Source organism: Cynocephalus volans, chromosome 17, assembly GCF_027409185.1.
Source record: "Cynocephalus volans isolate mCynVol1 chromosome 17, mCynVol1.pri, whole genome shotgun sequence".
In the NCBI taxonomy this organism is placed as follows: domain Eukaryota; kingdom Metazoa; phylum Chordata; class Mammalia; order Dermoptera; family Cynocephalidae; genus Cynocephalus; species Cynocephalus volans.
The window spans coordinates 15,030,934-15,057,281 of NC_084476.1; the positions used below are offsets into that span (position 1 = coordinate 15,030,934).

Genomic DNA, 26,348 nt, shown 5'->3' on the forward strand with positions numbered 1-26,348 from the left:
GTTGAGCAGAAAGTTATCTAAAATACAAGATCAGAAGCAGGGTGATGGCAAGGCATTGGTTTTGAAGTCAGACAGACTGGTTTCATTCCCATATCTATCACTCAGAAGTTGACTATTCTTGGGCAAGCTACTCTCTCCAAGCCTGTTTCCTTAATTCTAAAATGAAGATAAAAAGGACACCTTACAGCACGATTAGGAGAAGCAGACATAACAGATATAAAGTACCAATAAAGAGAACAGCATATAATAGTCTTGAATAAATGAAAGCATTTATGAATGTTGTCATCAAACACACTTAATTACTTCCTTATGAAACAACGAGGGCACAACTGTTTTAGAAACATATTATATTATGCAAATATTTTAATTCCTTTCCAAAGCAGTGATTAATACATCTGATCATCTCCATCTCGCAGTCATGGGGTTCTGTGAGTATACATTAGAGTTTGTATTCCAGGCTTCTGAACTCAGCTAGTTGGTTCCAAGCACCCACTCTAACTTGATGTGCGTTCGTTCACTCATTAAGCACTGGCTGAGCCCCCTGTGCTCTGTGCCAGATCTGGGGTCAGGCTGAGGAGCTGCCGAGAGGAGGCAGGCCTGGTCCAACTTTTCTAGAGGCTCTCAGTCTTGTGATGGAAACAAACTTGTCAGCCTCTACTTAGAAAGAACAAGACTGCTGCTAGGAGAGAGGGATGGACCTGCTATGGGAGCAGCATGCAGAAAGTACAATTTATCTGCTATGAGATTTGGAAAATGCCTTAGAGATGCATAGTAACTTGTCAGCTGCAGAAGAAAGAAAAGGGCATTTGGGGAGAAGCATGGTGAGACAGGTAATGGTGGTAGAGCATGAGGCTGAAAAGGGTATATCAAGGCCAAATTTATTCTGCAGGCCTGGAGTTTTCAGATTCTTCTTTAGTCACAACACCCTGGCTTCAAAGAAAACCAAGGCAGAGGCCCTATTTATAACACAGATAAAAAGAGACTACTCCATTTGTTAAAGGGAATTGGGGTAGGGGATGGTGCTCTATCCCAGGCTACAAAGCTCAGCTACACCCCCATTTCTGGACCTGCCATGTACAGGCTGAGTGATCATAAGTAAGTTGTTTAAACTCTCTGAGCCTTGGTTTTCTCATTTGGAAATATAAACTAAAAGCAAACAAAATAGCACCTTCCTTTCAGAGTCATTGTGAGAGTTGAGATAATACATAGAAAGCAGCCAGTACAAAGCCTGGCAGAGAATAAGCACTCAGAAAATGTAAGCCGTCTTTGTTGTTTGTGTTTTGGCAACCCCTGAGGCATCTTCAAATAATGAAGAGATTATTCATGAAAGTTTTCATCAATGGAGAAATGACAGGGCAAAGATCTATGCTTTAGCAAGACAACTTTTTGAAATCTGACTGGTAATTTAACATCTCGTATACATTTTAAAATCCAAATGCACCCAACATATAGCCCTAAAATTTTCTCTTTTCAGTATTCATTTATTCACATTCAATTTATAGCTTCATTCAACAACTACTTACTGTGTACCTACTCTATGCCAGCTACTATGGCAGAAACAAGGGATATAGTATTAAACACATGAGGAGTTTACAGACTGTCAAGGAAGGCGGTCATTAAACAAATGCATGAAAAATGAATCAATAAGTTACAGTTGTAATAAGCACTACAGAAACACATAGAGCTCTATGAAAATAATTCATGAGAGAAGAGAGTCTGACCAACCTTTTCTTGTGGAGCCCCCTAGGAACGAAATGTGGAGATATTTAAGCTTAGTGATATTTAAGTCTAGATGAGTAAGAGTGGAAGGGATAGTGAAAGATCATTCTCAACAGAGGAATTGGCATGTGTAAAGGGATTTCTTTTTCCAGATAAGAAGGATACTGCTCTTGAGAGACTGAAAAAAGGCAGCGTGGCTCGAGTACAGAAAGCAGAGGGTTAAGATTATCCCAGATGAGAAGGCAGGAGAAGTGGTGAGGGCAAGACTACACAGGCCCTTCAATGTCATATTCTTAGTAGACTCATTGGTGGATGAGTGGATAAACAAAATGTGGTATATACATACAATGGGATATTATGCAGCCTTAAAAAGAAACGAGATTTTGATACATGCTACAACATGGATGAACCTTAAAAACATTATGTTAAGTGAAATAAGACAGACTCACAAGGACAAATATTGTATGACTGCACTTATATGAAGTTCCTAGAGTTATCAACTTTACAGACAGAAAGCAGAATAGCAGTTACCAGGAGATGAGGAAAGGGGGAAGTGGGGAGTTGTTTAATGGATACAGAGTTTCAGTTTTGCAGGATAAAAAGCATTCTGGAGATTGGTTGTACAACAATGTGAATATACTTAATAACACTGAGCTGTATGCTTTAAAATGACTAAAATGGTAAAAATTTTTAAGTATATTTTGCCACAAAATGAAAAAAAATTTATTTTGCCACAAAGTGAAAAAAAATAAAGAGTTCTAGTAGATATGTTCCTAAGAACAACATGGAACACCATGGAAGAGTTTGAAGGGGGAAGAGAGGAAACTTGATCAAATTTATATTTTGTATAGACGCAATATGCAAACCAGATCTAAACATGTGGCAAGAGTCTGACTAAGAGCCTCTAGGCAGGCAGACAGGGAGCTCAAGACCCACCCCGTAGCAGCTTCTTAGCTGGGTGATGAAGACAGCAGCCTTTTCCACTAGGGTCAGAGAGCCTCCCAGCATAGGGCAGGGGTTCTGGCTGAGCTGGCAGGGTCACACATTGTTTGTACAAACTCCACCAGGCAGATCTTCCAGTAACATCCTGGATGGGGGCCTTCCTGCAAAATTCCTTGAGTGTGTTCCCATGAACAATAAGCAGAGGGCATGCCCTACTGGTAACTCACACAACAGAGAATTGCAGCAACTGAAATGATACTTCCTATTGTTTCAACGAGAATGGGACATGTGCACAAAGCTATACTCCAGGTGTATATCAGAGGAAGCCATGCTCAGCTCAGGCGATTACAGCAAAAAAGTTGTAATATGACAGACATTCAACTTCGGAAGGATCTCTGGTCACTTAAATGGGGCTTTAAAATATAGAAAGGACATGCTTTAAAGCCAAGACCTAAGCTGGAATCCCAGCCCTGTTACTTGTTAGCTTCAGAACTTTGAATATGCTATTCAACTTCTCTAAACTCAGTTTTTTCACGTATAAACTGGGAGTAAGAATATTACTAAGAGGACAGAAGCGAGGATTAAGCAAAATGATGGGTAGCGAGGGCTTGGCACACTGCCAGTGTGTATGCAACTGCAGTAGTTTGATATAGGGTGGCTGCATTATTCTTCTTACTACAGAATCTCCAGGACTTGGGGACAATAGGATGTGAGGGGCGAGAAAGAAAACAATCAAAAGGGATTCAGTCACTTGGACCTTGGGCTACTGAGTGGATGGTGAGCAGAGAGTGACAGAGGGGAAGGAGAGGAGAGCAGCGGGCAGTGAGGGCTGGGAGTTCTGCTCCAGCAGCTGTGGGGAGCAGGACGGGAGAAGGAAGCTGCACTTCCAGGGAATGGCACATCAAAACACATTTCTGACAGTTCCACTGAGAGAAAGTTTGCCATTCCTCACTGGGCTTCTGGGAGACTTCCCTCCAGTAGGAGCATCAGCCTGCAATCAGCAGCAGACACATGCCCTGCTTTATTGTTTGCTGGTGGGAGCTGCCCAATGCCTTGGGGCCGCTGGCCCTGAAGGAAATGTTTTTGTTTGTGTAGCCCAGCCAGATTTCCTATGCTTCTAGGTACACCACCCCCACCCCCTAGCCATCAGCCTGTCTTACATACATTAATGTCTCATGTAGGTAGGTGTCCTTTTAGCCCAAAGGAAATCATACATTTTCGAAGGACTTCTACCATCAGGGGAATTTTACTTCTCTCTGGGAACACAACTTTAGTTCTCTGCTTTCAAAAGACTGTCCTGTGACTGAAACCTGGCTAAACCAGACACACCATCCTGAAACACAGCCCGACATGACAGAAAGAAAAAGGGGGTTGAGGTCACGGGTCACAGCTCCACATTCCTAGCTGAGTGGCTTTGATTAAATCACTTGTCTTCATCCCTGGCACCCCAGAAGGCTGGAAACCCAGGCCCTGGAATAAGCAGATGTAACTCCTGCCTCAGTTCCAATGTACATGAGAAAGAACACAGGTTTGGCAGTCAAAGCAGACCCGATTTCCACTCCAAGCTCTGCCACTTACAAGTTGAGTAACTGTGGTCAACTAACCTTTCCTGAATTACAAGAAGGTTGTATAGTGAAGTGTTTAAAGAGAACACAGTCTCTGAAACCACACTGCAGGGGTTCAAGGCCCAGATCTACCATTTCTTAGCTATGTGGCCCTGGGCAAGTAATTTTAGCTCTTTGTCTCAGTTTTCCCATCTGTCAAATGTGTAAAATATCGTTTACTTAATCAGATTGTTGTGAGGATTAAATGAGTTAATGTGCTGGTAAATGGGATGTGCTCAATCAACATTATCTATTATTATTCAATCAACATTATCTATTATTATTCCTCAACTGTCAAACGGTGAGGGGATAAAAATGTAAACTTTCTTCCACAGTGTTATGAGCAAATGAGAGATAATGGCTAAAGAACTTTGCATATGTAGGTACTGAACTATTTTAAGTTGTCAGTAACATCAGTAATAAAAATAACCACGATGTCTCCTACTGAGAGAGAGTACAGCACAGTGGCTGCAAGCCTAGGCTCTGGAGAAAGACTGCCTGTTCCACCTACTACCTGTGTGACACTGGGCACAAAGAACTCCACTCCTCTATGACTTTGTTTCTTCATCTGTAAAACAGGGATAATAACATAATAACTTCAAAAGACTGTCATGAATATACAAGGGTACTTCAAAAAGTTCATGGAAAAACAGAATTGAAAGATGATACAAATCTTTCCACAAACTTTGTGAAGTACCCTCGTATTAGCCAATACACAGACAGCACCTGGAACAGCAGTGGGCACATAATGAGTGCTCACATTCATTTATTCTACAAACATTGGCTGCATTATTGCGTACTTACTATGTGCTAGGCCCTGTTCCAGGGGCTAGGGATACAGCAATGAACAAAACCGACAAAGCTCTTCCTCTCTCCTCTCAAAGAATTCACATTCTAGTGAAGGAGAGAGAGAGACAGTAAACAAATAAATATATAAAATGACACACAGTGCTATGAAGAAAATAAAGCAAGATAAGGAGACAAGAAGGTACCTTACTATTACCACGGTAAGGGCCCATTTATATTTGCCTAGTCATCTGACCCCAGTGACACCTGGTCCCCTTCAGTAATATAATAATGATAACTAACATTTGCAGGGCCCTTTCCATGTGGCAGACTCTGAGCTGCAGCATTCTCCATGCATTAGTTCAGTGAATATTCACAACACTCCTATGACATTATTGGTATTATTATACTTTTTAAAAAACAGATTAGCAGCAGATTGTGGTGCAGACAGATCAAGTTACCTGCCCAAGGTCACACAAGTTCCTGGAAGACCTGGGAGTTGAGCACATTGAAGCCTGACTCCTAAATTCCAGGCCTTCTGCTACACTTCCTCTCTTGCTAGTGCTAGACAAATCTAGCAACTATTCTTACAAGTGGTGGTAATAAGAATAGACCAGCTCTCACAATAAGACCTGCTTAATTACATAATTCATTGCTACTCCTCTAGCTCCCCTACATGTCCAAGAGAAGTGGGGAAAAAGGAGAGAGGGGATCTATAGGAATGCAATGGAACAGTGAAGCCCAATGCATGGGCTTCTCCTCAGCCCATGCTCTGCTCTTGACTCCTGATTATACTTCCTTGTGTGTTTCAATCAGCACATCTGTACTGGGAGGGAACCTCCATTCCACACACGTGGGACCTGTAAATAGCTGGAAGAGCACCTAAAAAGCCACAGGCCAAGAGGGAAGCAACACTGAACAGGAGAAGGCAAGTATCCTAAAACTGCATGAACAGGCCTGGAAGGTAGAAAGAGAGAGAGTACTGGAACTCATCTGGGAGAATGAATGGTCCTGCAAAAGCAGCTATGGCAAACAGGTGGTGGGAATAAACAGGCTGAAAAGGCAGCTGCAGTGGCTCAAATGCAGTTTGTGGCTGCCCCAGCCCAAGGCAGGTTATTAGGTATTCTTCTCTCATTTTTTTTCCTTTCAAGTTTGCAAACGTCTGTACGTGTGTGGGTCTTGTAAGAAAAGGGTATTACCAATATTTCCTGGAACGTGCGAATTATATATACTGTCCCTGTAACAACATCCACAAGGCAATACAGTAGCTAGTACAAGGAGGCCACAGAACTGAATGGAAGTAAGTTCCATGTCAGCAGCCCAAGGAGCAATGTGATGAAACCTGAATGGCAAGAACACAGGCTTTAGAAAGGCAAATTCAAGGTTGAATTTGCTTACTAATCTGTGACCCTGGGCAAATTACTTGAACTTTCTGATCCCCAGTTTCCTCATCTTTATTATTCATCTCAAAAAGGTAATTCTAGGTAGCCAAAAAACAGTGAGATCACCAGGAAAAGATGTACACATGATATTATTAAGCAAAGAAAAAAAAAGCAAGTTGTAGTACTGTAGATATTTAATTCCATTTATGTAAACTAAGTATATATGTGTCTTATATGCATACTAGATAAACTAAACTAAATACATACATACACACACAGATATATACGGGCTTGAACATACATCTTTTAAAGTCAGGAAGGACATATACTAAACTTATCAATGGTTACTTCTGGGAAGAATATTTGGGGAACAACAAATGAACTCTTCTTTATATATTTCTGTAGAATTTGAATTTTTGTGATAAATCAGTATTATATTTGCAATTAGAAAGGAGAAATGAAAATCATATAACTGATGAGTCTAATATACAGAATATATAAAAAAACTCTCACAACTCAACAACAAAAGGATAAACAACCAATTAAAAAATGGGCAAAGGATTTGAATAGTTGTTTTTCTAAAAAAAGACATACAAATGGCCAATAAGCACATGAAGTAGACTGAGGCAGTCTCAACATCGTTAGTCATTAGGGAAATGAAAATCAAAACCATAATGAGATACCACTTCATACCCACTAAGATGGTAATAATAATAACAGCAACAAGTATTGGCAAAGAGATGGAGAAATTGGAACCCTCATATGTTGCTGATGGGAATGTAAAATGCACAGTCCCTGTGTTTGGCAGTTCCTCAAAAAGTTAAACATAGAGTTACCATATGACACGCAATTCCACTCTTAGGTGGAAACTCACATCCATGAGAATTGAAAACATGTTCATAAAAATACTTAGACAGTAACGTTCATGGCAGCATTGTTAATAGCCAAAAAACAGAAACAACCCAAATGTCCATCAACTGAGGAGTGGATAAAATGTGGTATATCTATACAATGGAATATTATTTAGCGATAAAAAACAGTACTGATACATCCTATGTTGTGGATGAACCTTGAAAACATTATGCTAAGTGAAAAAAGGTAGTCACAAAAGACCACATATTATGTGATTCCATTTATATAAAATGTTCAGAATGGAGAAATCTATAGATGCAAAGTTGATTAGTAGTTGCTTAGAGCGATCCCTAGGAGGAGGTTGTGGGGGGAAAGTGGCGAGTGACTGCTAGTGGGTACATGGTTTCTTTTTGGGGTGATAATAAAAATTTCCTAAAATTGGTCGTGGTGATGGTTGCATACCTCTATGAATATATTGAGAACAACTGAGTTGTATGCTTTCTTTTTTTTTTTTTTTTTTTTTGGTGGCTGGCTAGGACTTGACCTTGTTGTTAACCACACCACACTCTAACCAACAGAGCTATCTGGGCAGCCCTGAGTGGTACACTTTCAATGGGTGAATTATATCTCAATAAAGCTGTTAAAAATGCCATAGGCCCAGTACTGGTCTCCTAGGTGGAAAGCTTCATGATAGGCAGCATGCTTCATGGCAGTGAAGATAATGCTCCACCAAAAACCTTAACAATCACCATGCAGAAGAGGTCACAGGAATGTTCAACAACAATGTCTAACTTGATATGACAATTTAAAAAATAAAATTAACTCTCACTTGTTTAATTTCTTTCCTTTCTTCACTGTCAGACCTGCACTGAAGTCTAGAGGCTCTCCCTGTCTACTCCTGCTCCTTCACAGGAGTTTCTCCCAATAAATGCTCACAAGAATAAATACTGCTATTATCTCATTTTATAGATGTGGGAACTAAGGTTCAGAGAGTTGAAATAACTCGTCTAAGGGCTCTTTCTATTGGTTTTCTTTTTGGAGTTTTTCTGACAGTAACCTTGGCTCCTCCAGCTATGAATTCCAGCTCTCCCTGGCTACGAAGCAGCTACCCCTTCCAAGTTAATTTAGTGTGGGACCATCCTACACTGTCTTACCCAGCTTGATCTCCCAGGAAAAAAACTGGTCACCATCCATGAAAAACCACACATCAGCATATTGTGAGGAGCAAACACTTGAGAAAGACAGGATGTAGGCTGGGAGAACTATAACTCGGGGCTTTTTACTGTTATCTGGGACGCGGTCTAGGTGGAATTCTCCTTCCCATCACCTTGGAACAAACTGTGGGGAAAGGAGCCTGGTCTAGGCATAGAGAGTATCATTCCCAACAATGCCCAGAGGAAAAGAGAGCACTGATGATGGCAATCATCCAACAATCCCTAGGCCTTGGGGAGCACGTCAGTGGGCTGAGGGTGTGAAGGACAGCCAAGGTCTCACCTTTACCAGAAACATAGGGTAAATCTCACACCAGAGGCAGGAATATGCATTGGATTTTCTTATTTGGGATATACCTTCCAGGAGGTCTTATTCACCATAATTCATATTCAAAGAACAAACCAAGTGCTTATTAACAATCAAACTACAGTGCTCCTGAGCAACTTAAATTCCAAGATAATTATAACATAATGACTCCACTCTTCTCACCTCTAAAAATGGAGGGAAAGATAGGGAGAAAAAAAAAAAAAAGAACACGGGGCTATGGGAGAGATCCATGAAAAAGAGAGAGAAGGAGAGGGCTAAGATCTAAAAGAAATCAGCAAACAAATAAAATATCATTGGTTTTACTCCCAAATAGAAAAAAAATGTTTCCAAGACCTTCTTAACCAGAAGAATTAGGAAATAATAAATTTTAATTTCTTATAATATTTGTTAAGTACCTATGATATACCAGGCCTTACACATAATCTCTTATTACTCCTCAAAACCACAGAAATTATTCCCATTTTACAAGTGCGGCTGAAGAGTCAAAAACTTAAGCAACCTGCTCAAGGTCACTGCAGCAGGCATGGAGGTGGGCTGCTCAGATTGCCCTCCAGGAGAACCTGCTTCAAGCAGCACAGATGCCTGAGAGCTTCCAGCTCCCACATCTTGGAATGCACTGTGACACTCATGCTGAGGTTATGCCAAGGCCACATTCCCTGGGCTGCTCCCAGACAATGGTGATGCATGGCAGAGCTACTAGAGTGGGGTTGGGCATGACAACCGCTAGAAGCAATCTTTGCTCAGGAACACCCTATCAGCCTGGCCAAGACTTCCTCGAAGCTGCACTACAGTTAGAAGTCTCCTTCTACCTACCAGTGTCAGATCCGCATGCTGTCTAATCCTTTCCTTTCTTCACCAGTGTCACACCTGCATGCTGTCTACCCCTAATCCCCCTTCCCTTTATCTTTCACAGGCATCTCCTGCAAAACATCTCTTGTACATCTAATTCTGTCCTGGTGTTTTCTTCTCAGAGGACACAAGCTGACATACCCAGAGAGTGACAGCACAGGGATTTGAGTCCAGGTCTGTCTACCTGCAAAGCCCTTGTACCTTCCTTTATACCTCAGAACTGGATAAGGTGATAAATAAATCATGTTGCCAAATCCAACGGCCAATTCTCAGACCCATCAGCAGTATTCAGCAGAGCTGGTCACCCCCTTCTCTTTGAAACACTTTCTTCACTTGGTTTCCAGGACCCCACACTTTCCCAGTTCTCTTCTGACCTCACAAGCCACTAGCTCTCAGTCTCTTTTGCTGGTGTCTCCTCATCTCCTTGACCCCTAAACCTTGAAGTGAAGTGTTCAGGACTCAGTCCTCAAACCTCTTCATCTTCTACATTTCCTCTATAACGTAATCTCAACTAATTTCACAGCCTCCTTTACATGTTCATGATTCCCAAATTTATCTCTCTAGCCCACGTGTCCTCTGAACTCCAAATTGATATACCCAACAGCCCACTATACCTCTCCAGTTAGATGTCCAGTAGCATGTCAAAATAAATATGGACAAAACCTCCTCTTTCCTCACTCTCAACCTGTCCTCCCACAGTTTGCCCTATCTCAGTAAATGACAACTTCACCCTTCCAGTTGCTCAGTGCCATCCTTGAGTCCTCTCTTTCTAAATACACATCTAATCCATCAGCAAATCCTGGCAGCTTTCCTTTCAAACTCATCCAGTATCCATCCACTTCTTACCATTACAGCACTAATCCAGGCCATCATCATCTCTTGCCTGGATTACTGCAATAACTCCTAACCAGTCCTCTACTTTTACCCTTTCCTTGGCAGTATAATTCTCAAAGTAGCTACCAGAATGATCCTTTCATAACCTAAGTTATACTGCCCCCCTGCTCAAAATCCTCCAATGGTTCCCACTTCATTCCAAGTAGAAGGCAAAATTCTTACAATGGTCTATAAGACCTTACATAATTTGGCCTCTTCATTCCACTCTGATGTCATCTACTATTTCCTTTCCCTCACTCACTCTGCTACAGCCACACGAGCCCTTGTGCTGTTCCTTAATCATCCCTGGCAGACTCCCACCTCAGGGCCTTTGCACTTCCTGCTTTCTCTGCCTCAGTGCTAAAGATACAAGCATGGTTCATGCCCTAGCATCCTTCAGTTATCTCTCAAATATCACCTTCCTCTTAAGACTTCCACGAACAAACACCCTACCTAATACTGCATCCCCACACCCCCCGTCCATGGCATCCTTTATTTCCTCTCAGTGCCTTATTTTTATCCATAGAGAGAAAACTATAACCATCTGACATACACTGTATGTGTGCAGTACTGACTGTCTCCTCAGAAGAAGTTCCATAAGGGCAAAGGCTTTGTCTAGCTTGTTCACTATTTTATCCTCAGTGTCTAGAAATAGGTACTCAATAAATATCTGTTGAATAAATTTATGAATGTCCTAGAAGTTTTACATTTCAGCATAAAAACTCTATATTCTCATAAAAGCAGATAAGTGGTTGTTTGGGACCACAGGAGGAAGACTGGGGACTGACCTGCAAAGGGGCAGAGGAGTGGGGACTTTTTTGAGTGACTGCATTGTTCTATATCTTGATTGGGGTAGTTACAGGGACACATATATTTGTCAAAACTCATCATCAGTACACTTGAAATGGATTCATTTCATTGTATGTAAGTTAAACCACAATAAAGATGGACTGAAAAAGTAAATGCCCTATATCCCAGACTGCTTCTCAAACCAAACAGTGGCATACAAATTCACTGTCAGGTTATGCATCCTGACCTGAGCTTTGGAAATTATGCTCTGCAAAACTGTGTTATTATATAATTAAATTTTAAAATAACAAATGCTGTCCCGTGCTACAAAAATAAACAAACACAAAACAAAAACAGAAAGCACTCTTAGAAGTCCATAAATGCAAAAAAAATAGACTTGAGGTCAAACAGACCCAAGTTTGAATCTTGCTCAACTCTGCCTTTACTAGCTAAATGAACTTGAGCAAGTTATTTAAACTTTTCTTAGGCCTACCTTGCTCATGTATAAAAAACAGGGAATAACAGAATGAAGTGAGTTAAATAACATAGTATAGGGCCTAGAATATAGTTCGCACTCAGTAAACAGTCACTTTGCTTAATATTATTGCCATGAAGTGAGCCAGGGGAGGCATTCAAATACCAATAGGGTTTCCTAAAAGTGCACTGGGTCTAAGGACCAACAGAGAGGTCACTTGGGTGTATTGCAGATGGTTGTCTCGCCCTGAAATGTGCATGTCTCTAAGAAGCTCAGCACTGTGCAGCACTGTTGTAAACGACTCAAGGAGCAATAGTGACACCAAGGTCCTCCACATGCTACATTCGCTTCTCTCCCAACTATAGTCTCCCCCACCACTTCCCACTCCTGGCAGAAGAACAGGAAGTAAGACCTTAGAAGATCATTATAACATGGTTAGTAAAGGAGAAAAAAATGTAACCAAGATATTCAACATTTGGGAACTAGTTAATGCTATGTGTAAAATGCAAACACTACACAGCCTTTAAAGAGAGTGGGGAAGAAAAGAAGTACAGAACAGAATATACAGTATATATTACCATATCATTACAAGAAAAATAGAGAAGGAAATATGGACATGTGCTTGACTTTGCATAGAAAAAAATCTAGAAAATCACGGTGCTAAAAGGGGTTCCTTATGGAGAACAGAATGAAGGTATTTTAATATTTATTTAATTCTATTTAAAGTAAAACCAATGCAGACAGTGACAAAAGAAGAAGAGGAAAATCAAGGATGTCAGCTCAGTGGAGAATGAGTCAATCACATGTACTTTTGTCTCTTAGGTAAATTCATGATTTCCTTATATTTAAAGCCAGACATGAACTTAGCAATCTCAAACCAAAGCAGCTCTATTCTAGTTAGTGTGGTTTTCCCACTGACATTTGGTAAAACCATGAGTAAATGAGTGTGTGTTTGTCTGTTTGGAAGCATAATGAAGGTATGAATATGGTGGTGGCAGAAATCTGTCCAGATCAAAATGAATTCCTAAACAAACAAAAACAAAATGAATCCCTGCTCAAAACCTTTCAGGGCCCCTGATTTAGAAGAAAAAGACTGAAATTCCAGATAAATCTTCTATCAGGAGATAAAAATAGGAAGAAGGACAGTCACAAAGACCCCAATTCTAATCCCACCTCTGCCACTTACTAGCTATCTGACATCGGGCATTTACTTCTGTGAGGTTCAGGTCTCTCATCAGTCATATGAGCCTAAGAATAGTCTCCTCATTCCATAGCATTGTGGGAATTTGGGGAGAAACCATAATGCATTCAACTCAGCACCTCCAGGTGCTACACACATCTAGTGTAGGTAGTTAACAAATGGTACCCAAAATGATTACATGAATAGGAAAGAAAAGTAGAGAAAACTATTTCTATAAATCTCAATTAACAGGAATATTCAAAGAATCCATCCAGTCAACTGACTTACCTAAATACAAAAACATTGGCCAGAGAAGAAAACAAAAGCTATACACGTTGTCAGTGGGGAAGGACAAAACCCAGAGCCTTGAGGCTCAATGGTATTTTACCTGAGAGAGCCATGATAAAAATTTGCACACAGCCACACAGAGCTGATTCTCAGAGGCTGTGAAAAGAGGAGTTGGTGTTAAGAACCACTTAAGCTCCAAGTCTGATCAGTTATTTGTGGAGTATACTAACATTTATAAAGCAAATGTATTTCACAGGGCCTAGTTTCCAAAGCGCTGTAGTTTTAGGTTTAACTTAACCTTTTAAAATTACATATAGAAATGTTAACCTTGCAAAAGACAAGAAACTTTCCCCAGGCTAAAGTCTCTGATATAGATATAGAATTGTATCACAGCAAAATTGTTGGCTCAAGGACAGACGTCCTTGAAGCAGGTTAACCTACTGACTGATATGTTAAGAAAGTTGCTTTACTGTTACGTAAAAATACTAAGGAAACTGCTATAGGAAAACACAATATTTGCTAAGAACAAGCTTTTGTTGGTAGATCAACTTAACCTTTTGCAAACTGCATTACGGAATGCCACTTTGCTATTTCACTGATGTTACCAGCCTCTATTGCTAAACTATACTTAACCATAACTCCACCTATGTTCTTTTTCTGTAACTTTCTGGCCTGGAAAGTAAATACCGAGACAGAACCCCAGCTCAGTGTTAATTTTCCAAGGAGGAATGCCTCTCTCTTGAGGATTCCGGGAAGTTAACCCTTCAGGGTGTCTCACTGCTCAGAAGAGATGTGCTTTGAGTAATCCTTTTTGTGTATCCATCACCCAGGGGAAGAGAGGTGACAAATCTGTGTGAGGCAAAGCAACAGTTATTTACTTAGGATTTATCTTTTGCCTTCTTCCCCAAAAGATCAGATGCAGATTATGGTAAGATTCACATACTCAGTAGACTCACTTAAGTAAGAATGTAAGAATCACAGCAGTGTAAAGTAGTAGCTGAGCTCTTCTGCAAGTGAAAATAAAACTTAGTGATTGGCATCCAGAGTTAAGACAAAAAACAAACTTGTAGACTATCATTAGGCAGAAGAAGAATCATGATCAATCAAGAAAGGCAAATTTTCCTAGAACTAAACTTGAAATTTTATAATCAGAAACCAATCCCAGGAATTTATGCTTCTTCAGCTCCCCACCTCCCAATCTCCTAACATAAGCTTTGGTGTATTATTTTCCTCCTCACAGCTTTGCCAATTACCAACTGTGTGACCTGTAGCCAATGCCGCACCTCTCTGAATCTGTTTCCTCATCTCTAAAAGGGAATGATACTCCCCTACCTATTTGTGAAAGGGTATTAAGGAAATAGCAACATTTGCTAGCATTAATTGGGTGCTTACTAAGCATCAAAAGTTTTGTTTATATTATCTCATTTAAATCTCCCAAAAACTACATAAGGCAAGTCCCATAAATTATCATTTTTACTGATGAGCTCTCTGAGATTCAGAGAAGCAGAGACAGTTGTCACTGTCACACAGCTAAAAAGCATAAGAGCTGGAACTCAATTTCATGCTTACCTGATACCAAGGCATAAATTTAACCATTACACTTTTCCACTTTCCCTGTATACATCAGGCACATAACAGTTCTTGGCACACAGCAGGTGCTCAACACTCAACATATTAGTTCCCTTCCGAAGCTCCTTCCTTTTCTCCTAAAATTACATATTTACACTTTTAATTTTCTGTGTGTGTGTGTGTGTGTGTGTGTGTGTGTGTGTATATATATACAGAAAATTAAAAGTATATACACGTGCATATGTATATACACACATATACATATGCAGAAAATTAAAAGTTTACTGAAATAATATTAGTATCTTATATTTATATGATTTCTTTACTCTAAGGAAATCCTGCTAATTAATATGTTTTCTCATTAATCTCACCAAATCTCTGCCTATTTCACCTATTTTACAAATAAGGAACTAGAAGGCAGCAAACTGCTAGGGTGATGTGCCCAGAATCGTATGGAAGTCACTGCCAAAACCAAATAAGAACCTTAGCCTTCTTACTGCTAAATCAACCTTTATCCTCTCACATGACACAGCCTACATAATAAAGAACAGATCATTCATTTTTTATTTGGAAAACTACCAAAGGTATAATTCAGTAAGGGGCCTCATGACCCTACCACCTTGTCAAAGGGAAAAAAGAATATAAAAAATGAGGTTTGCAGGAACAGACCGTTTTGGTCCATCAACTTTCTCTTGGATTACACCCATTAACAAAGATAAAATAATGTAAAAAATAATGTAACAGATCTCCAAGTCTTTGGAAATTCAAGTTAAACTCACCAATCTTTCAAATTTACATATAACGCATCAAGGGCAATTGTTAACTCCTATGGGGCTACAGAGGTGCATGTTATGTCAATCAGATCTTTGAAAAAAAAAATATGACATATAATTGGACCACTTGAAGAAGAATCCAAATGAGTAATGAGCATTTGGCAGCACAAATTCATAGCATCACAGAATTTTGGAGCTTCAGAAGGAACTGGCAGGCCTCTGAGAACAACCCTTTCATCTGGTATGTGAGGAAACCAAGGCTCTGGGAGATTAAGTGGCATGTCCAAGGTTTCACAGACAGGAGAGTAAGAACTAGAAAATAAACCTGCTGATTAATACCTATTCCATTTGTAAATCTTGCTTCTAATGTCCATGAGTACACTTAGCACTTTCTAGAATTACTCATCTACACACAGAGTGCAGGAGAAAGGTAATGGAAAAACTCAGGATTCAAATACTGACTGCCACTTACTGGCCACACGATCTTGGAGGAATTCCTTTTTTTCTCTGAACTTCAGTTTTGTCATCTATAAACTGTGGGTTACAATAAGTCCACAAGTAAGCTGGAGGTAACATAAACAAGGGGCCCGGCACACAGCCTCTGAGCTCCATGAAGGTAAACATCAGGTCTGCACATCTCCAGCATACAGCCTGGCACAGACATATTCTCAGAAAATTCACTGAGCAAATCAATGCACTTACCAAGCTAATAGGTATTGGACGTGAATCCAGGTCTATCTGGTTCTTGAACACTAGAGGTTTATTGCTCCCAATTCACCTGATTTTAAAGCAGAGTGTTAATTCTGCCTTACAGAGTATTGAAAACATAATGGAACAAGATAGCCATTTTCTGGCCATAAGCAGGAAAATGTTCAGTGGGTAGAGTTCGTGGACTCTCAGTGCTAGAATTAATTCTTGTTGTTAGCATGGGGACACCATGAGGCATTGTAATCAACTAAACGTGGGTTTAGGTTCCAGCTTCAGCATAAGCTGTGTGGCCTCAGAGATATTACTTTACTTCTCTGAACCTAAATTTCCATATCTGGGAAAAAACCTACTTCATAGGGACTATGTGATAATTGAGGCAATACTCATGTATGTAAAGGAATACAGGATGGTGTGTGGCACGAAAAGACACTCAACTAGTGCTACACTTCATTTTTCTTCTAGTCATTTGGAAGCTTCATTCATCCATTTCACTTAGGTTTTACTCAAATGTTACTTCCTTCCTGCCCCTCCCTATCTATAATAAAGCTCCAAATTTCTCTATTTCCTTACCTGGCTTATTTTTCTTTGTAGTCCTTACCATCACCTGACATTACATTATGTAGTTATTTTTCTGTTTATTGTGCCTACTCAACTATCAGGTTGGACAGGGACTTCTTGTTCATTTTGTTTACTGCTATATCCCAACAACTAGTAAAGCACCTGGCATACAGTTAGTGCTTAATAAATATTTGTTGAATGACTGAATTAATTAATTCAACACTTATTCGGGACTTGCTGTATGTGAGGCACTATGTAGGAATAGGGATTTAAATCTTCTGCTATAGCATCTGAGAAGATTTATGTCTCACCTGGACTGCTGCTGTTGCCTCCTGACTGTTTTCCTTGTATCCACTCCATCCCCTTTACACACCATTTGTTAATCAGCAGCCAGAGAGACCCTTGCATAGTCAACAACAGATCAGGTCACTCCCCTGCTTAAGTCCCTCCAATGGCCTCCCATCACAATTAGAACAAAGCCCAAACTCCTTACCATGGCCTATAAAACCTAAACCATCAGCTTCTACTGACTAGTCCAACTTCCTCTCTGACCACTGTCTCCCACCGAGTTTCAGACACACTGGCTTTTCTCTTTCTCAAACATACCAAGGTCTTGTCTTTTCTCTTCTTTTTTTTAATCTAAAAATGTACATATATTTTCATTCATTTAAACCTTTAAGTTCTCCATATTTATATAATTAAAAATATTCTGTTCATATGCCTAAAATTCTTCAACTAGCAAGGACTAATATAAAATAACTCCTCAAGGAATATGGATTAGAGATTACAAGTGTCAAGGTTTTTTCTGACTCAGGGTCTTTGTGCTTGCTGTTCATTCTGCCTGCAATACTCTTCCCCTAGGCTGGCTCTTCCTCATCACTTAGCTCTTAGCAAAAATGTTACCTCCTTAAAGAGTCCTCCCTCCAAGGCTAAAGTTGCCCGTTCCACCATTAACCTCACCAAGTTACTCTCTATTGGATTCCACTGCTTTTTCTTTCCTCATAGCATTTCATCATCTGGACTGATTTTATCTATTTATTTGTCCCATCTTCCCAACAGGAATGTAAACTACATGACGACAAGAAATTTCTCAAACTTACTGCTGTACTCCCCGCATCTGCTACATAATAGGCACTCAATAAATATTTCTGAATCAGTAAACTGGCTCTCAAAAGATGTTTGCCAGGATGAAAAGTGTAGATAAGGTATGCTATCAGCCTAACAGTATAGCAGGATGTTGGTTTCCTTCCAAGGACAACCACACCATTTCATCAAAATATGTGCATTTCAGCCAAACTTACTTGGGAATGGGTACCCGAATTAGCGTTCCTTCTACTTCTGGGTTCAGATTCATTCCACTTTCTCTTATAGCCTTGATAGCTGCAGCTGTACACTGAAAACCAGATCAAAAGGTACACAGAATTAGTAAATAATTATTACCAGATGCAAGCCCTCTGTCGATAACTGGCAACCCATCTTGGCAGAACATGGAAACATTTAGTTCTGTTACCAGTAAGATCAGGAAGTTACATGGGTGTAGAGTGCTTTGATCAAGCTGAATAGCAAACTATGTCCACTCCTGGTACCAGTGTATTGAGGGAGAAAAAAAGGAAAAAGAAAAAAGAAAAAGAAAACAGCTCTGCTTCTTTGAAAAGATTTCAATGGTCTGAGGCAACACAGATCAAAACCACAATAAATTCTCAAGGGAGGGGGGTTGGTCTGTGCAAAGACTGGTGTAAAGACAGATGAAAGATTTCATACGTTAAAAACTTCAGTTGACATTTTACACTCAAAATATACCAGTGCCGATCTGGAATGAGTAAATAAATTTAACTCATTCGCATCTACACTCACACCAACTCACTCATGTTGTGGAATGAGCAATGAATCTCTGCTGGTGTATGTTCCAGGAAAGGTAGTATGGTATAGTAGTCAAAAGCATGGAATTTGGAGTCAGAAAGAATTCAGTTCAAATCCCATCTCTTATAACCATGTGACCCTGAGCAATAAGCTTGACCTCTCTGAGTTGCCATTTCATAATCTGAGACCATGTGGCACCTAAACCTCAGAGATGTAATTAAATGGCAATGCATATGAGCTGATGTCACCATTTAGCCAATGCAGTGCTAAATGCATCCTGTCCAACATCCTTCAGGGGCTTCTCTGACAGGTTTGCTCACTAATGCACCAACTGGCATACTGGCATACTGATGTCTCACCTCACACTCAAGCAACATCATTATAACTGCACCTGGTATGCAATACTAAAGGATAAGGAGAAAGCAGTGTAGAAAAGAGGTACTTCATTGGCATGACAATTGGATTTCATGAAAACAAGGCCTCTGACATTTTCAAAAGAATTTTAGGTTTGACCAGAGCCAATCCACATCACGTGTATTCACAAGCCAATTCTCAGCCTTGAGTTCCTCCTTAGAATTTCTGGTTCAAGGAAAAGGTGGTTGATATATATCTATTTTACTTTTTTTTTTTTTTTTTTTTTGGAGGAGGTGCCTAAAATGCTTATCCATTTTGTTTTAAATAACCTTAATTCTACACCTATGTGACGCATTACTATAAAGTCAAAGAAACAAACCAGAACCTCCACATACGGATGAATAATCCCCTTGGAAGGCTGTACACAGAATCTAACAGTGTGGCCCCTGCTTAAAATAGTTCTTAAAATGGTACCTCTGACAACAGATTATCAGAGCTGGAAGGGACCTCTGACATAACCAAGCACAGCCCCTTCATTGTGTCTACCAGGACCTGTAGGATAAGGGCACATCCCTAAGCACAGACATGGTCTTCCCTAACAGCCCAAGAGAGATGGGGAGAGGACCCACCCATCATACTGCCAGTTACTGGCAGAGTGAAGAGGAAACTGAATAGAGACTGAGTCCAATGATGTCAATTTGTCTATAGGTTTCTCCAGATATCCGAGCTCAATGTATTCAGTAATTGTAACATAGGGATTTGATTTTTTAAAAAATACAGCCAAAAATAATTTGGAATCAGGTCTGGTGTATAAAGAGTATGGCAGAGGTAAATAAAAGAGCTGGATAAAGAAATGAAATTAATTTTCCTCTGCAAAAGAACTGCCATCTTCCTTAATAAAATTAAACAGATTTCTAAAGTTAACAATAAAGAGAGGATCTCTACTTTAATCTCAGGCCTAATCTCAAATCTCCCAATTCTCTTCTGTAACTTCTCAATGAATGATAATTCGCTGCTATAACATCCCACCATCACCTCCTCCCTTTCACAGTCTGCCCAAGTGTTTCCACACAACCTTCCCCTGTAGACACAAGAGCATCCACTGCTGACACCAAGTGGGCAGGAACTACGTCTCAATACTTACACCTTCCTAGTACAAGGCACGTGCCAGGTACGTGTTCTGTGCTCAGTTAAAGCTTGCTGAATGAATAATTTAATGATCTGGTTCAGATCTATTAGAAAAACTCATCTCCTTTACTTTATGTATACAACCACTCAAAACCTTATTTTATACTTTAACTCTTCTGTGTCTTTTCATATGAAGAAAACATGTGAATCAATCAAGGTTTCATTTTACAGAGAAACCTACTGAAAGAGGTAGTACTTCTAACATATTCTAGATATGTGTATTTTTGTTTGATATGGTAGGACACAGAACCTCAGGGAATTAGAATCATTTTCCCAACATGATGTCCGAATTACTCATGGTTCAGACAAAAAAGGCATACATTCCTGTAGAATTTCCATCTCTTATCTTGGCCTCTATCCCCTCACTGAAGGGATTCTTACCAGTATCCCAGGGCAAATGGCAACACTGACCAACTGGTTGTGGCTGCTTGGAGTACTGTTTTGAGAAAGATCATAGATCCCGTCTGGAGTCAGGCAAGGAAGCATGCTGTGATCAATTAGCGATGTCTGTCATTGCTATTCTTAAGCTAATCTACGCTAAAGGACAAAAGATGATAAAACTTTTGTAAACAGGTGAACAAATCCTTGAGAATCTGGGTTCAAGTCAACTGTTAGTGCCATATCAATTACTGCCCTTCCATTTTCTTTATATCTCAATGAGTCTCTAGAACGTAAGGTCTATGAAAACAGACATCTAGTCTATCTCAGTTATCAAGGAATTCCCAGCACCTCAAATAGAACCTAATCACTTACAGAGACTTGAAATACATGTGTTGAATTAATGAATGAATGGTCAAAGGAGCACAGGCTTTTGTATCAAACAGAACTATGTTCAAATCTTGGCTCTATCACAGCAGTGTGAACTTAAGGGAGATATTTTACTTGTCTGAGCCTCATCTATAAAATGGAACCAACCTAAATGTCCATCGATGGATGACTGGATAAGGAAACTGTGGTATATATACACCATGGAATACTACTTGGCCATAAAAAAAAATGAAATACTCCCATTTGCAACAACCTGGATGAGGCTGGAGAAACTTATAATGAGTGAAATAAGCAAAGCACAGACCACAGTAATGCATTTTGGACTTGCAGAGGGAGAGAACATTCTATGGGCTACAAAGTGGAGTGGGGGTAAAGGGGAGAGGGGGACGGAGCGTGGGGATTATTGGGTGGGGGACACGGAATACAAATGCAATTTATGGTAATGGGTATACAGCCAGTATGAATCTGGCCCCCACATCACAAGCACGAGGGGTGACAATCAGCTTTGTATGTCATGAATATTCATAACCAATAAAAAAAAGGAATAAATAATGCCTAATTTTACAAACTACCTGTGTTGATCACATGAAACAAAACAAGAGAAAGTGACTGGCAACACAGTAGACAGTCAATATGCATTAGCTCTCTTCCCTCCATGACAGCAATAATGGAGCCTACAGAATTTTTTTTTATTTGCCTTGTTTTGTTCAAATCATGCTGTGGTTTTTATTCACTTCTTTTCTTTCCCATCATTAACTCTAGCTGCAGGCAAGTTTATGAAAGGCAGCAACCGTGTGTATCATTTATCAAGCAGGACACATGTTAAACAAATGCAACACAGTTTTCTGTTTTCAATGCATTTGAAAAGATTATGCATGTAAATCTGCATTGTGTCACTACAGCATGACAAAGAAATGCTTGGGTTTGGAAAGAAAGCCAACAGCATGTGAAACAGAAAGGAATTATATAAACACAGAGAGATTAGCTCAGCATTTTGAAGCTATGAACCTGGGTACTCTACAGACAGCTTCTAAGCTAGAGGAAGGAAATATTTAGTTAGAGTTATTTGTTTAATATATACACCAGATGAGATAAAAGAATTGAAAAGACAATGTAACTCATACTTCCCCACTCTGTCCCTACAAATGAACCTCTCTACTAAGATGCTTATAAAGGTTCTTTCAAAACCCACGGAATTTCAACTTGGAGAAATGGCGAAGATGCTTTGGTTGAAAAATGAAGATATACTCCAACGTCCTAAGAAAAAATTAAGCTGTTAATATCTCTTCTTGCCTCATAAGATGCTCTGGTGGCCAATCAGGTGCCTCTCCCATGAATGCCATTTGCTATTTAATAACAGAAGTGGCTGGCTCTGAAAAGCAATCTGCCTGATGAGGTCTTCAAGCTGTGTAATTAGGAGGCTATTCCCTAAATTGGCCTGCAGTACCTATGGGATTATATGAACAAGGCAGAGAGGCCTCAGTGGTTCAGAGGGGGCCAGAAAGGGAAACAGTTGTCAGTTCCCTTTTTGTCTATTTCTCTGCTCCTCAGCAACACCAGAAATGAGTACCTCCCTTCCATCACCCTAAGGTCACGTATTCATCCATTCAAGGAAAATTTACTGAGTACTACCATGTGCCAGGCACTGTGTTTGGTGCTGGACACAATAAACAAGTTAGATATGATTTTCTATATTCCAAGCTTACATCTAGTGAAAGTGAGATGGAAAATAAACATGTAAATAAATGTATAATTATTAATAGTGATAAGTGCAAGGAAGAAAAAGAACTGTGCTGTATAAGAGAGCTTAGTGTGGAGAAATAATTTACATTGGGTAGCTTACGGAAGGCTTCCCTGAGAAAATGACATTTAAGCTGTGATCCAAAATATAAGTACCAACTAGCCAGGCAAGAATGTTCCAAGCAACAACGAGGATGCAAACGGCTTGGTATGTTTGAGGAATTGAAAGGCCAGTGTGGCTAGAGCAGTGTGCAAGGATGACAGTGGCATAAGACTGCAGAGACTGAAGAGAAAAGCAGAGGACAGATCATGCAAAGCCTCCTAGGCCACAATAAAGATTCTGGACATTTTCTTAAAGATTACTTGAAGCCAATGATAAATCTAAAGCATGGGAATGACATAATCCAATATGTATTTTTAAAAGCTCACTCTGGCTGCAATATGGAGAATAGAGTGGGTAAGTAGTAACAGCATCCTCACGGATGTTCCTGGCACATTAGCTACAGAGCCCTCGGATATGAAACAGCATATTCATAGCAAAGGCTTTCCCTTTTTCCTATCTCTCACCTTGTTTGTTGAATCCAGCAAGTTCAACTTGGTTTATGTGTTTGGAATAGTACTACTGAAACAGACAATCAGAACAGGATGATTCCTTCACCTCACGTAAACAGATGAGGAAATGGAGGCCCAGAGCATAAAGCAACTTGCCCACGGTCAAACAGCCTATTGTCAGTACAAATGGGACCAGATTCCAGGTCCTCTAGGACTCACAAACTAGGCCCATTCCTAGTGGACCAATAAGGAAAAGCCCAATTATCTCCTTCAACTAAACTTAAAATCAAAAAGCCGCAAGGTTGCGATGATCTAATGCAACCCACCTTCCAGTCTTGGAAGCACTGTGCTCCATGCAATATTCTGCAATGGTCAGTCTAGTTTGAAAGGAAAATTCCTGGAAGGTCTGCTCCAAACACTAATGCATAGGTCACAAATTGGTAGCTCTTAAGCCATATCTGGGCCATTAATGTTTTATTTGTCTCACAGTCTTAAAAAAAAAAAAGAAAACTGAATTAGTTATCAACATTTAATGAACAAAGATCTCACATAAAAATTTGGGTAATCAGCTTCTTCTAGAAATACAAATCATAATACCCAGTAACACTGGTTACCAGGCCTACATTTCTGCTGGCAATGATCAGTAGGCACTGGGCAGAGGTGCCCCCCAAGACAGGGCACAGGCTCTCCAGTTTAGCAGCACTCCCCTCACATTGGTCAAGTGCCAATCACTGCATTTCCATTATTGTTTTTCTTAGGTGGGGCCTGTTTCAGTATTCAAATTACTTGCCTGGCATTTCAGTTTAACAGAAAAGGAATTTAGAAACAGGAAGAGAGCTTTTCTTTATCATTAAGTTCTCTTTATTATGTCTTCTTTCTTGTTTCATCTCAAGCTGAAGGGAACACTTCCTCCTGACCTGACCTCGCTTCCTTCATTCCAAAAGAGACCACGGACAGGGACCCTTTTAGCAAGGTCACCTTACCTCTGGAAAGCTGGCCATATTCACCAAAATCAGCTGTGGCGACTTCATGGAGATCTGGCTAATCTGGTTTAAAGTAAGCTTCCCATCAGCAGTTACCACAGTAACATGATCAAGTGATCCTAAAAGAAAAATTATAGGGTTTTAGAATTCTGAAGGACCTTAGTAGCCCCACATCTATGTTCCTACCTAATTCAGATTCAACAAACATTTAGGGGTCCCTTATCAATGTGACAAGACTGTTCAAGGGGCTTTCATAGGAACAGCAGTGTCATGCGATAGACAGCTTGAAACACTGACAGAACTATGTTAGAACTCCTCACCAGTAATTAGGGTGGCCAACCATCCTGGTGCGCCTGGACCTGAGAGGCTTCCTGTGACACAGGACTCAGAGTGGATCACCACCCCCCACCCCCAACAACTTCACCATTTAGCTATGAAACCTCAGGTGAGTTACTTATCTTCTCTGTGCTTTGGTTTCCAAATTAGTCAAAAAATAACTACCTTATAGGATTAAAGTGAGGACTGTGACTAAAGGATTGCAGCTGAAAATACACACCAAAAACTAGGGATAAAAAAGGTATCTCTTATTATTCCTTTTAGTTCTTACAACCGCCCTGTAACACTGTATCACTATCTTTACCTTACACGTGAGAAAATGAGTCTTGGGAAGGATAAATCAACCAAGATCATAGAGCTAGCAAAAGGAAAAACAATCAAGAGCCAAGACCCAAACTCAGGTGTGCTTAATTCTGATATCAATCAAGGTCTTTTCATTATATGAGTGGAACTCAAATCTGGCTGGGCATCAGAATCACCAGGGAGTTTTTAAATTTAGATTCCTGTGCCCCAGCCTAGAGATCCTGATTCAGTAGAGGCTTAGAAGCCTATGATTTTGGGGGGAGGCTGTAATATTTTTAAAGTTCACCACATGATTCTGACACACAGTCAAGTTTGGAACCATTCCCTTAAACCACCCTTGATTTTGGTGCTTAGATCCCCTTCAGAAAGGAGCACATTAAAAAAAAAAAAAAAAAGAAAAGAAACTATTAACACTTCACTGTTACCCTGTTATCTGATCTTTATCCATCAATACATGAATTCTGGAGAACCATGGGCAAAATTTTCAGAAACCCAAGAAGGCAAGCAAAAAAGCCACAGTTACATATGGAAAGGGGATATTATTCGAACTCCCTGACTTCCTATGCAATGAGAACTAGAAGAAAAGCCTTACCATTCACAGTAGGAATCACTCATGGATAGCTCATTCTGAGACACAAAAAGAAAGGGGGAGAAAGCAATCTTTCAAACAAACTGGAGTTGTCCTGGAAATATGTTATTAGAATAAAGTGGTACCCAAAGATCTGATTTGAAGTACCCAACCAGATCCAATGTCATTATAAGATGCAAGGCTGCTGACACTACTGGCTTCAACCTGTAAAATCCAGGAGGTATAATGGAAAAAGTCTCCATGGTTCTCAAGACCAATGACCTGAGTTCAAATACCAAATTGCTACTTCCTGATTGTGCGACCCTGGGCAGATCTCTTCAACCTTGTGGGCCTGTTTCTTGATCTCTAAGTGGAGAATAAAAATTATATTTATCTCATAGGGTTTTTATGAGGGTTAAATAAAAGAGTATATGAAAAGCACTTATTATAGCTGTGTCCCACTAAATGTTGACCATCATTACTTGACATTCTCCTATGTTTTAAGCAAACTGATACTAATTTTAAGTATCACATTTCTCCCTTTCACTTTCTCTAATACACTCTGTTCTCTCTTGCCTCAGGACTCTTGCATATAATTTTTCTTCTACCAAGAACACCCTTCTCAGCTCAGGTAACTCTTGCCCATTCTTTAAAATTCAGCTATAGTAGCATCTAATCTCAGAAATCTTGTCTCATTTCCTAGGCTGGATTACAAACCCGCCCTATGGACCCCAAGCATCCTATGCACACTTCTATAATGATGACAGCCTATATTAGTAAGACATCCTGCTAAATGCTTTCTATAATTTA

General features: G+C 39.9%; 1 protein-coding gene across 1 annotated transcript in view; it reads right to left on the reverse strand.

Annotated features, from left to right (window-relative positions):
• Positions 1 to 26,348, reverse strand: part of MRRF (mitochondrial ribosome recycling factor) — a 53,623-nt gene that overhangs the window by 12,371 nt on the left and 14,904 nt on the right. The window contains exons 4-5 of the mRNA XM_063082275.1: positions 24,332 to 24,450; positions 18,188 to 18,279 (exon numbers count right to left, since the gene is read on the reverse strand). Of these exons, the coding sequence (XP_062938345.1) occupies positions 18,188 to 18,279; positions 24,332 to 24,450 (211 nt within the window). The remainder of the gene's footprint in view (positions 1 to 18,187; positions 18,280 to 24,331; positions 24,451 to 26,348) is intronic.